Source organism: Symphalangus syndactylus, chromosome 3 (assembly GCF_028878055.3).
Source record: "Symphalangus syndactylus isolate Jambi chromosome 3, NHGRI_mSymSyn1-v2.1_pri, whole genome shotgun sequence".
NCBI lineage: Eukaryota > Metazoa > Chordata > Mammalia > Primates > Hylobatidae > Symphalangus > Symphalangus syndactylus.
The window spans coordinates 11348812-11360116 of record NC_072425.2 but is presented as its reverse complement, the minus strand read 5'-3'; the positions used below and the strand labels follow the sequence as shown (position 1 = coordinate 11360116).

Below are 11305 nucleotides of genomic sequence, written 5' to 3'. Positions count from 1 at the left end.
CGCCTCTCACGCTGGAGACCCCGCCCACCGCATGCAGGCCCTGCAGGCCCTGCAGCCCCTCCCGGCCCGGCGGAACGCGTCCCTTTTAAGGGGGCAGGGGCCTGGGGGTCTGGGGCCAGCGCGCAAGAGGGACGCCTGGGTGCCTCGAGGGCGCCGTTCGGACGGGGAGGGTCCCGCGGGTCCCACTGACCCACGCGGGGTGGGGCCAGGGGTGGACGCTCGCTCGTACGCGGTCGCTACTGAACATGCTTGGGCCAGGGTCCGATCGCAGGCGCCCCACGCAGGGGGAGCGAGGCCCAGGGTCCCCTGGAGAGCACATGGAGAAGTACAAGGTGCCGAGTGTTCCCTGCGGGGAGGCGGGGGCTCCGTGGGGTAACGGTCGCAACCCTGGAGCTGCGGCCGGCGGTTCCGACCGAGGGCGGCGAGGGGCCCGCGCCCTGGCCAGTGTCGGCCTCCAGCTCCTAGGTTGATCCCAGGGGGCCTCCAACGGTGACCTCCTGAGTGCCCTTTGCCACTCAGTTTCCCCCTTTGTGAATTGACTAAGGATTCTCCAGCCCTGGCTGAGTATTTGAGGGCGTGGGGCAGCTCCTCTGTTCTTCGTGCCTGGGGTCTGTGCGCTTGGGTCCACCGAGGCAGGCCCCCCGGGAACATCCCGAGTACATAATTGGGAGCCCCCAGTCCCCTAAAAACACCCCTGCAGCGTGGGTCTGTGAAAATGTTTGAGACCTAAAAAATTCACAAAACACAAAAGGAAAGCTGCAAAATAAAAGTAAATGTTTAATTAAATGCTTCTATATATGATATGTACACTTTATTAAATGTTAGATTCAGCATCTGTGAAAAATGCATTCGCTTGGAAACAGTTCGCGGGTTGCATTTTTGTCACTTTGGAAGAATTGTCTTTGTGTGAGAGGACTATAGGGCGTTGCCAGCGGTGAAGCAGATGAGCTTCTGGTGGCCAGATAATTTTTAAAGTAAAGTTACTTATCAGAGAAAAAAAAATAGACGTTTCAGGAATATACCTGCTTTTGGAAAAAAAACAGACTTGATCCGAGGTATAGCTCCATTTTACTGTTTAGTTTGCTGCCTAAGCTTGAATGCTCTCACACCAGCTCTGCCCTCAGCCCCCAGTGGCTTAGAACAGCAGTCCCTGGCCAGGCTCAGTGGCTCATACCTGTAATACCAACACTTTGGGAGACCAAGGCGGGCGGATCACCTGAGGTCGGGAGTTCGAGACCAGCCTGACCAACATGGAGAAACTCTGTCTCTACTAAAAATACAAAATTAGCCGGGCGTGGTAGCACATGCCTGTAATCCCAGCTACTCGGGAGGCTGAGGCTGGAGAATTGCTTGAACCCAAGAGGCAGAGGTTGTGGTGAGCTGAGATAGCGCCATTGGACTGCAGCCTGGGCAACAAGAGCAAAACTCTGTCTCAGAAAGAAAAAAAAAATAGCAGTCCCCAACCTTTTTGGCACGAGGGACCAGTTTTATGGAAGACAATTTTTCCACAGATGGAGGCGGGAGGATGATTTTGGGATGATTCAATCACATTACATTTAGTGTGCAGTTCATTTCTATTATTATGTTGTAATATATAATGAAATAATTACACAACTCACCATAATGTAGAATCAGTGGGAGCCCTGGGCTTGTTTTCTTGCAACTAGACCATCCTCTCGGGATGATGGGAGACAGTGATGGATCATCAGGCATTTGATTCTCATAAGGAGCATGCAACCTGGATCCCTCACATGCACTGTTCACAATAGGGTTCACACTCCTATGAGAATCTAATGCTGCTGCTGAGCTGACAGGAGGTGGAGCTTGGGTGGTAATGTGAGCCATGGCGAGCGGCTGTAAATACAGATGAAGCTTTGCTCCATTGCCTGCTGCTCACTTCCTGCTGTGCAGCCTGGTTCCTAACAGGCCACGGACTAGGTTGGGGACCCCTGGCTTAGAATATCCAGCATCATGAGCAGGCTGCTCACAAGCCTGGATTACAGACTCCTAAGACTTTTATGGGCTCCGAGAGTCCCTAGGCTCAGGCTTCCATCCTCATATCTCCTCCTCTGGGTCATGCCCTCCCTCCCCCATCCTCTGATGAATGTCAGCCTCCAGCAATCCCCCGCCCAGTCCCCTGCCCCATAGCACTTGGTCTCTGCACAGAGTTCTGGCTTGGTGGCCATCTCTCTGCAGATTTGGCTCAAATCACAGACTCTAAGGTCAGACCCCCAGAGTTACCCCAGGCAGTGTCCTGCTTTCTGGTGACATAGCCTCCGGCAAGGACCTAGCTCCTTGTGCCTCAGTTTTCCCCAATGTAAACACAGAGGTAGCAATGGTGTCAACTGCATAGGGTGGCTGTGAAGTGCTTGGCACCATGCCAGGCACACAATGGCTTCCTGATTGTACCAGTGACAAGACTGGTTACTTTCTTGTTGGAAACGAGTTTGGAGGTGGATGCTGGAAGTTGAGGTCACAGGGGTCTACAGAGAGTGAATAAGCCCTTTTTCTCTGGGAGGTTCTTGCACTTGAGTGCCCAGCTGGTCCTCATTGCAGGTTGAGGGAGCGATACAGGGTTGTAGAAGAGCTCCGGAATCGGCCCCAGATAGGTGAGATCAGGGTTCTGCCACTGAAAGCCCTCTTGCCCCTCCTTGGGACGTTTCCTCTATTGCAAGATGGGGTGGAGCCACTTGCTCCGCCAGCCTGACAGGGGAGTTAGCAGGGCCAGAAAAGGAGTTGGAGCTGGGCTTTTGGAAAGGGAAAAGTTGTGTGCATTTCCTGAAAGCTTCTCTCTTCCTTGCTGGTAGGTTTTGTACCAGCTGAATCCTGGGGCCTTGGGGGTGAACCTGGTGGTGGAGGAAATGGAAACCAAAGTCAAGCATGTGATAAAGCAGGTAAGAGGCCAAGCCTGTGCATCCCACGCCAGGTGGTTCTGTGACTGTGATTTTCCCCAATACAAGCTCTTCCCATGTTGGAGAAGCTTCCTGATGCGGCAGCTGGATTCCTCGCTGCTGGCACTCGGGGAGACAAATCTCGCTGGGGTAGACGTGGGGGTGCATGAAGCTCTGTCACTTTGATGGGGAAGCAATGCTAATTTTTACTCCAACACCACCACCTCCTACCATTTACACATCACGTGCTGTATGCCAGGCACCGACTCACTTCATCTCTCATCAACCCTGTAAAGCAGAAACAATGACCCTGTTTATAGCCAAAGACAGTGAGGCTCAATGCAGCGACAGACTAGCCAAGGTCACACAATTTCCAAGAGTATTTGGATTCAGGCCACCTCACTGGGGGACACCGTGCTACCCAGTCCTAGGTCACCAGTTTTACCAAAAGGGAGCCAGGCCAAGAGAGGGTGGGGCCTGGCTCAAGGTCACACAGGGCTAAGGTCACACACCAGGCCCTGAGCCCTTCCACCGCACTCCTCACCAGGGCTAGCAGGACATGGGGAGGTGTAGGCCTGCAGGAGGACAGCCCTTTGTGTGTCCGAGACAGGGAGGTCCAGATCAACAGAGGGACTAGGGCGAGAGAGCTGCTGCAAGAGTCTTTGGCACGCCCTCCTCTCTGTGGTGGTGGCAGGGACCCAGCAGGTTCAGGGCTGGCCACGCAGTGGGAGGAGCCTTGTCAGCAGCCGCTACTGGGCCAGGCCTCAGTCTGTGCAGCTCCACAGTCTCACCCTGAGTGGCCGGGCCTGGAGTCCTTGCCCCTGCCCTGCTCCCTTCCTGGCTGGATGTGGGGTTGGCCCCCTTGTCTCACAAGCCACTGGGGCAGTGTGTCTGACTGCCCTCTAAGCAAAAAAAGAGCAATCTGCCTCTTTTTTTTTTTTTTTTTTTTTTGAGATGGAGTCTCGCTCTGTCGCCAAGGCTAGAGTGCAGTGGCGTGATCTCGGCTCACTGCAACCTCTGCCTCCTGAGTTCAAGCAATTTTCCTGCCTCAGCCTCCCAAGTAGCTGGGACTATAGGCACACGCTGCCACGCCTGGCTAATTTTTTGTATTTTAGTAGAGACAGGGTTTCACCGTGTTGCCCAGGCTGGTCTCGAACTCCTGGAACTCCTGAGCTCAGGCAATCAGCCCGCCTCAGCCTCCCAAAGTGCTGGGATTATAGGCATGAGCCACTGCGCCCGGCCTGAGGAGCTTTTAAAAATGTCAGCCATGACTAGGCATGGTGGCTCATCCCTGTAATCCCAGCACTTTGGGAGGCCGAGGCAGGCAGATCCCTTGAGGTCAGAAGTTCGAGAGCAGCCTGGCCAACATGGTGAAACCCCATCTCTACTAAAAATACAAAAATTAGCCGAGCATGGTGGTGGGTGCCTATAGTCCCGGCTACTTGGGAGGCTGACGCGGGAGAATCGCTTGAACCCGGGAGGCAGAGGTTGCAATGAGTCGAGATTGCACCACTGCACTCCAGCCTGGGTGACAGAGCGAGACTCTGTCTAAATTAATTAATTAATTAATTTAATTAAAAATAAAAATGTCACTCAATTATCTCTAAATAAAAATTGAGGAAGGAGAGTGTAGGTAGGAGTTTATGGGTTCTTCCAGTCTTTTTTCCTAAGCGTTTGTAAACTTTTTTGGATTCAGGAGAATGGTATTGTTAAAGTTGATAGCATGCTTTTTGTATTGCAAACATAGTTTCATGTCATTCCCACAGCCTCCTCCTCTCTTGGTTCTGGCAACTGTGTGGCCTCCCGTCTTGCTTGATGTGTTGTAACTAACCCAAGCAATCTCTATCACACGGGCTGAGCATTGAGCTTGTTCTCAATTTTTCACTTTGTGTAAACAGCTCTAATAAAGATGCTTATAGCATTACAGGTTTGTTTTGTTTTGTTTAGCATCCATGATTTCCTTAGGAAAAATTCCTAGGAGTGAGATTTCTGAGTCATACGATGTAACTTTTTCTTTTCTTTTTTTTTTTTTTTTGAGATGGAGTTTTGCTCTTGTTGCCCAGGCTGGAGTACAGTGGTGCGATCTCGGCTCACTGTAACCTCTGCCTCCCAGAATCAAGCGATTCTCCTGCCTCAGCCTTCCTGAGTGGCTGGGATTACAGGCACGTGCCACCACGTCCAGCTAATTTTGTATTTTTAGTAGACGGGGTTTCTCCACCAACATGGAGAGGATGGTCAGGCTGGTCTCAAACTCCCGACCTCAGATGATCTGCCTGCCTCGGCCTCCCAAAGTGTTGGGATTACAGGCGTGAGCCACCGCACCCAGCCGCTTTTTTTTTTTTTTTTTTTTTTGAGACAGAGTCTCGCTCTTTTTGCCCAGGCTGGAGGGCAATGGCACGATCTCGGCGCACTGCAACCCCCTTCTCCCAGGTTCAAGCGATTCTCCTGCCTCAGCCTCTGAAGTAGCTGGGATTACAGGCATGCGCCACCACACCCGGCTAATTTTGTATTTTTAGTAGAGATAGGGTTATGGTCAGGCTGGTCTCGAACTCCCAATCTCAGGTGATCCGCCTGCCTTGGCCTCCCTAAGTGCTGGGATATCAGGCGTGAGCCACTGTGCCCGACCATGATGTAACATTTTCAAGTCTTTCCATATGTTTTGGCCAACTTCACCTCCTCATATGCCCCCTGGGACAGGAGGAAAGGAAGACAGGAAGGCTCACTCAGTGTCTTTGCCCTGGATTCCACGGGACAGTGCCACTGGCATCTCAGGTCTCTCCATAGATCTGGGAACAATTCACTAACTTTACATGATGGTCTGCAATCACCCCATTATAAGAGGACTTCATTCATAAGTGTTTTGAGCAAAATTCTGGGTGAGGATCTGGTATTAGAGCAGTGGTAGTATACACCTAGGGCCTGTGCCACCAAGCATGCTGCAGACTCAAAGCTCTGTGCTGCCCTTGCCACCACCCTTCCCCTTCCATGCCCTCCCCACCTCCACCCGGAGAGGGCACAGGAAAGAGAGAAGAGCACTGCACATTCCATGCATGGAGACAACCTTCCCCATGTGGGTAAGGAATGAAGTGGTGAGATTGATGCTTTCCCAACCAGAACAAGATGTTCCTGTTTAAAGATGGTCTGAAAATGGATCCTTTACTGATTTCTTGGAGCGTATATTATGCTGTCCTAAACTTATCTTTGCAACAGGAGCAAAGATGTTCTCATTGCTCTAAGTATTTTTAGATCTCTGCCTTAGGAATATTTTCCGTTTGTGCCATATGGTGGGGGCAGGAATGGTGGGAGCCTGTCACTCCTGCTAAATAATGATGATGGTGGTGACGATGGAGGTGGCAATGATGGTGGTAGTGGTGGTGATGGTGGTGGCAGTGATGATGGTGATGATGATGGTGATGATAATGGTGATGGTGATGATGGTGGTGATGGTGGTCGTGATGATGGTAATGGTGGTCATGATGATGGTGTGATGATGGTGATGGTGGTCATGGTGATTATGGTCATGGTGATGATGTGATGATGGTGGTGGTGGTGTGATGGTGATGGTAGTAGTGGTGATGGTGGTGATGGTGATGATAATAGTGGTGATGGTGACGGTGGTGTTGATGGTGTGATGGTGGTAATGATGATGGTAATGATGGTGATGATGGTGGTGATGATGGTAATGATGGTGATGATGGTGGTGATGATGGTAATGATGGTGATGATGGTGATGGTGGTGTTGATGGTGTGATGGTGGTGATGGTGTGAAGATGATGGTGGTGGTGGCGTGATGGTGATGGTGGTAATGATGGTGATGATGTTGGTGATGGTGGTGATGATGGGGATAATAGTGATGGTGACAGTGGTGTTGATGGTGTGATGGTGGTAATGATAGTGGTGGTGGTGGTGATGGTGTGATGATGATGAAGGTGGTGATGATGGTAATGATTTTGATGATGGTGATGATTGTGTGATGATGGTGATGGTGATGTTAGTGGTGATGGTGATGGTGGTGGTGATGGAGTGATGGTGGTGGTATGATGATGATGATGATGGTGGTGGTGATGGTGATGATGGTAATGATGGTGATGATGGTGGTGATGGTGACAGTGGTGGTGATGGGTGCAATGGTGGTAATGGTAGTGGTGGTGTGATGATAGTAATGATGGTGGTGATGGTGACAGTGGTGGTGATAGTGTGATGGTGGTAATGGTAGTGGTGGTGGTGTGATGATAGTAATGATGGTGATGATAGTGGTGATGGTGGTGGTGATGGAATGATGATGGTAATGGTGGTGTGATGATGGTGATGATGGTGGTGATGGTGATGGCAGTGATGATGGTGGTAATGATGATGGTAATGATGGTGATGATAGTGGTGATGGTGACGGTGGAGGTGATGGAGTGATGGTGGTAACGGTGGTGGTGTGATGATGGTGAGGATGGTGGTGATGATGATGGTGGTGATGGTAATGATGGTGGTGATGGCAGTGATGATGGCAATGATGGTGATGACAGTGGTGATGGTGATGGTGATGATGGTAATGATGGTGATGATGGCAGTGATGGTGATAGTGGTGATGAAGGTGATAATGATATTAATGATGGTGATGATAGTGATGGTGGTGGTGATGGAGTGATGGTGGTAATGGTGGTGTGAAGATGGTGGTGATGGTGATGATGGTAATGATGGTGATGACAGTGGTGATGGTGACAGTGGAGGTGATGGAGTGATGATGGTAATGGTGGTGGTGTGATGGTGGTGATGATGGTGATGATGGTAATGATGGTGGTGTTGGTGGTGATGATGATGGTAATGATGGTGATGACAGTGGTGATGGTGATGGTAATGATGGTGATGATGACAGTGATAGTGATAGTGGTGATGAAGGTGGTAATGATGATGTTAATGATGGTGATGATAGTAGTGATGGTGGTGGTGATGGAGTGATGGTAGTAACGGTGGTGGTGTGATGATGGTGATGGTGATGATGATGATGATGGTAATGATGGTGATGATGGCAGTGATGGTGATGGTGGTGATGAAGGTGGTAATGATGATGTTAATGATGGTGATGATAGTGGTGATGGTGGTGGTGATGGAGTGATGGTGGTAATGGTAGTGGTGGTGGTGTGATGGTGATGATGGCAGTGATGGTGATGATGGTGACAGTGATGGTGGTGATGGTTGTGGTTGTGGTAATGATGGTGATGGTTGTGGTGGAGGTGGTGGTTGTGGAGATGATGGTAATGGTCGTGGTGGTGGTGGTGATGGTGGTGATAACGGAGATGATTTGCTACATGTTTATTAAGTCATGCTCTTGTGCCCTTGCAGGTGGAATGCATGGATGACCATGACGCCAGTCAGGCCCTGGAGGAGGTAACTCTCAGGGTGGTTTTTCCTCTGGAAGAGCTCAATGGAGCATACATAGACTGTGTTCTGTACCTTCTTGTTGAGTGCCTGGGTGAAGAGAGGGCTGGAGGGAGGGATAGAGCATCAGCACCAGTTTTGCCTCAGCTGTGAAGCCAGCAGCCCCAGGTCATGAAGGGAGTCCATGCTCCAAACACTCACTGCTAAATGCAGGTGCTGACAACTTAGAACATATGTTCCCAGAGAACATAAAGTTTAAATATTGGGCTGGGCACGGTGGCTCACATTTGTAATCCCACCACTTTGGGAGGCCGAGGCGGGTGGATCACTTGAGGTCAGGAGTTCAAGACGAGCCTAGCCAACATGGGGAAACCCCGTCTCAACTAAAAATACAAAAAAAATTAGCTGGGCATGGTGGTGGGCGCCTGTAATCCCAGCTACTTCGAGAGGTTGAGGCGGGAGAATCGCTTGAACCTGGGAGGCAGAGGTTGCAATGAGCCGAGATTGCACCATTGCATTCCACCCTGGGTGACAGAGCAAAACTTTGTCTCAAAAATAAATAAATATTGGCCGGGTCCCTAGGTTAATCTACCAATAACTATTTTTTAAATATTTTTTCTTCAATATAAAATTATTAATTACAGCAGAAAATTTTAAAAATACAGAATTGGGTTTTCTTTTGTTTTTACCTTTTTTTTTCTTTAATAGCAATGGGGTCTCACCATTTTGCCCAGGCTAGTCTTGAACTTCTGGGCTCAAGCAATCCTCCCACCTCGGCCTCCGAAGTGCTGGGGTACAGGCATGTACCACCAGGCCCATACCAGAATTGTTTAACAAAGCAAATATAAATTACCCTTAATTCTACCATTCAGAGCTGCCCAGCAGTAACATACTCATTTACAATAATAGCGATAACAGCTGCACTTCGGTTTGATTGGCAAAGCCTCCAAGTAGCCTTTCTTTGTGTTTCTTGAATTTCCCACGAGCTTGAAGGTATCCCCTCCTATCTCATGGTCACTTGTTTGTCTTCTGGAATTGCTGGCTCTGGAGCTTGGCCAGCAAACATTATTGGGTGTATAATGTGACCGAAGCACAGTGGTGGGCCCAGGCTACTTGGTAACAAATGGGAAGAAAGAGCATGGGGGCCTGCCCAGAGCTGCACGCCGCCATGGCTTTTCACATTGCCGATTCCCATCCACGGCCCACTAGGCCACCTGCTTTCACACCCAACCTTCCACCACAAGCAGTTGTCTGTCTGGCTCCATGTCTCTAAGGCAGCCCTGTCTGCTCCTGTTTGGGCATGTTTCAAAGCACTTTCCGCCAGGGCAGGGGCACTGGGGCCTCTCTGTGTGCCCACCTCCCGGTGTCTGCACCACCTCCTCCAGCCAGCCCTGGCTGTGGCTGATCTCCACCTTCCTGGCACTGCCTGCCACAGCTCACTCACCCCCCATGGTATCCCTGTGAGGCAGATTCCACCAGGACCCCCATTTTCAGATGACAATATGAGGCCCAGTCACCCAGCACAGCCAGCTCATGCTGGAGACAGGACCCACATCAGACTGCCTGGCTCCTAACCACCGTGCAGCCTCCCTGAGCCCGTTCCCCGGCCCAGCTCAGAGCACAAGGCTTGCATGTTCGTTGGGATGTATGATAGAGAAGCCTGAGCTGAAAAAGGCGTGGAGAGGCGGTGACTTCTCTGTTTCCTCTGCTCTATCCTGGCAGCTGATGCCACTGCTGAAGCTGCGGCACGCCCACATCTCTGTGTACCAGGAGCTGTTCATCACGTGGAATGGGGAGGTGGGTCAGAGCTGACACCTACAGGCTCAGATGCCACGCAGTAGGCTGCAGGACCACGCAGACTGAGCCCAGAGCACGCCCACCCTTCACTGTCAGAATAGCTCGTGTGGCAATGTCAGTGATTCTAAACGTGGCCACCCCTGACCTAACACTCACTCAGGTACCATGCTGGGGGCTTTCCGTGCATAGTCTCATAGGAGCCCCAACAACCTCATCATCAGGAGATTTTTTTTTTTTTTTGGACAAAGTCACACTCTTGTCCCCCAGGCTGGAGTGTAATGGCACGATCTCGGCTCACTGCAACCTCTGCCTCCCGGGTTCAAGCGATTTTCTTGCCTCAGCCTCCTGAGTAGCTGGGATTACACAGGCGCGTGCCATGACACCCAGCTAATTTTTGTATTTTTAGTAGAGACGGGGTTTCACCATGTTGGCCAGGCTGGTGTCGAACTCCTGACCTTAAGTGATCCGCCTGCCTCGGCCTCCCAAAGTGCTGGGATTAGAGGCATGAGCCACTATGCCTGGCCAGGAGGGGTTCTTAACCCATTTGACAGAAGAAGAAACAGAGGCTAACAGAAACAAGCTGCTCCAGGTTATCCAGCTAGTACGTGGCCAAGCCGGAGGGCCAGGCCAGATGGGCCTGACTCCTGGGCTCTGCATGCAGCCACCGAGCTTGTCCTGGTAAGCCTGTGCCTCTGATGACAGAGTTTTTACTTTCATGGAAGGAGCTAGTTGACCCCCTCTCCACAGCCACCCGACGCCAGTGCCCGTTACTCCTGCAGCCCCTGTGCAGCTTACTGACCAGCACCACATCTGTCATCACGTGCCAGGAGGGCTGCAGGGCAGGAAGTACTGTCCCTGTGCTCCTGATGGGGCCTAGGGCTTCGGTTCAGGAGCTCTCCAAGGCCATGCAGCTAGTAAACAGCTGACTGGGGACGGAGACTCAGGTCCAGCAGCCGGGTCCTTCAGGCTGGATGACTTCTTTTTACAAGGAGCCAGGAGCTTTCCGGTCACTTCCAATGGGACTGAGGTGGACAGCGGGAGGCTGGGCAGGCACAAGGGGTGCTGGAGGTAAAGAGAGGCCGAGAAGCCTTCTGCCGGGCACCAGCCTGCATAAGATGTCCACACTGGCGTTCCCACGTGGGGCCAACAGTCCCAGGTCTGAGCAGGAAAGGCCCCTCACACACTCCCTCTGCTCCAGCTGGGTCTTGACGAGGTGACCTCACTGCATGCACTCCCAAAGATTTTCT

At 51.3% G+C, this 11305-nt stretch overlaps 1 protein-coding gene across 9 annotated transcripts in view; it reads left to right on the top strand.

Annotated features, from left to right (window-relative positions):
- The first annotated feature begins 16 nt into the window (after positions 1-16).
- Positions 17-11305, top strand: part of STKLD1 (serine/threonine kinase like domain containing 1) — a 29520-nt gene continuing 18231 nt past the window's right edge. For 7 of the 9 annotated variants that reach the window (XM_055270491.2, XM_055270490.2, XM_063636787.1 and 4 more), the window contains exons 1-4: positions 128-332; positions 2808-2894; positions 8226-8270; positions 9984-10058. In XM_055270491.2, the coding sequence (XP_055126466.1) occupies positions 246-332; positions 2808-2894; positions 8226-8270; positions 9984-10058 (294 nt within the window). In that variant the 5' untranslated portion in view covers positions 128-245. Of the gene's footprint in view, positions 333-2807; positions 2895-8225; positions 8271-9983; positions 10059-11305 lie in introns of those variants that run through there. The other 2 variants (XM_055270486.2, XM_055270495.2) reach the window with 2 other exon arrangements.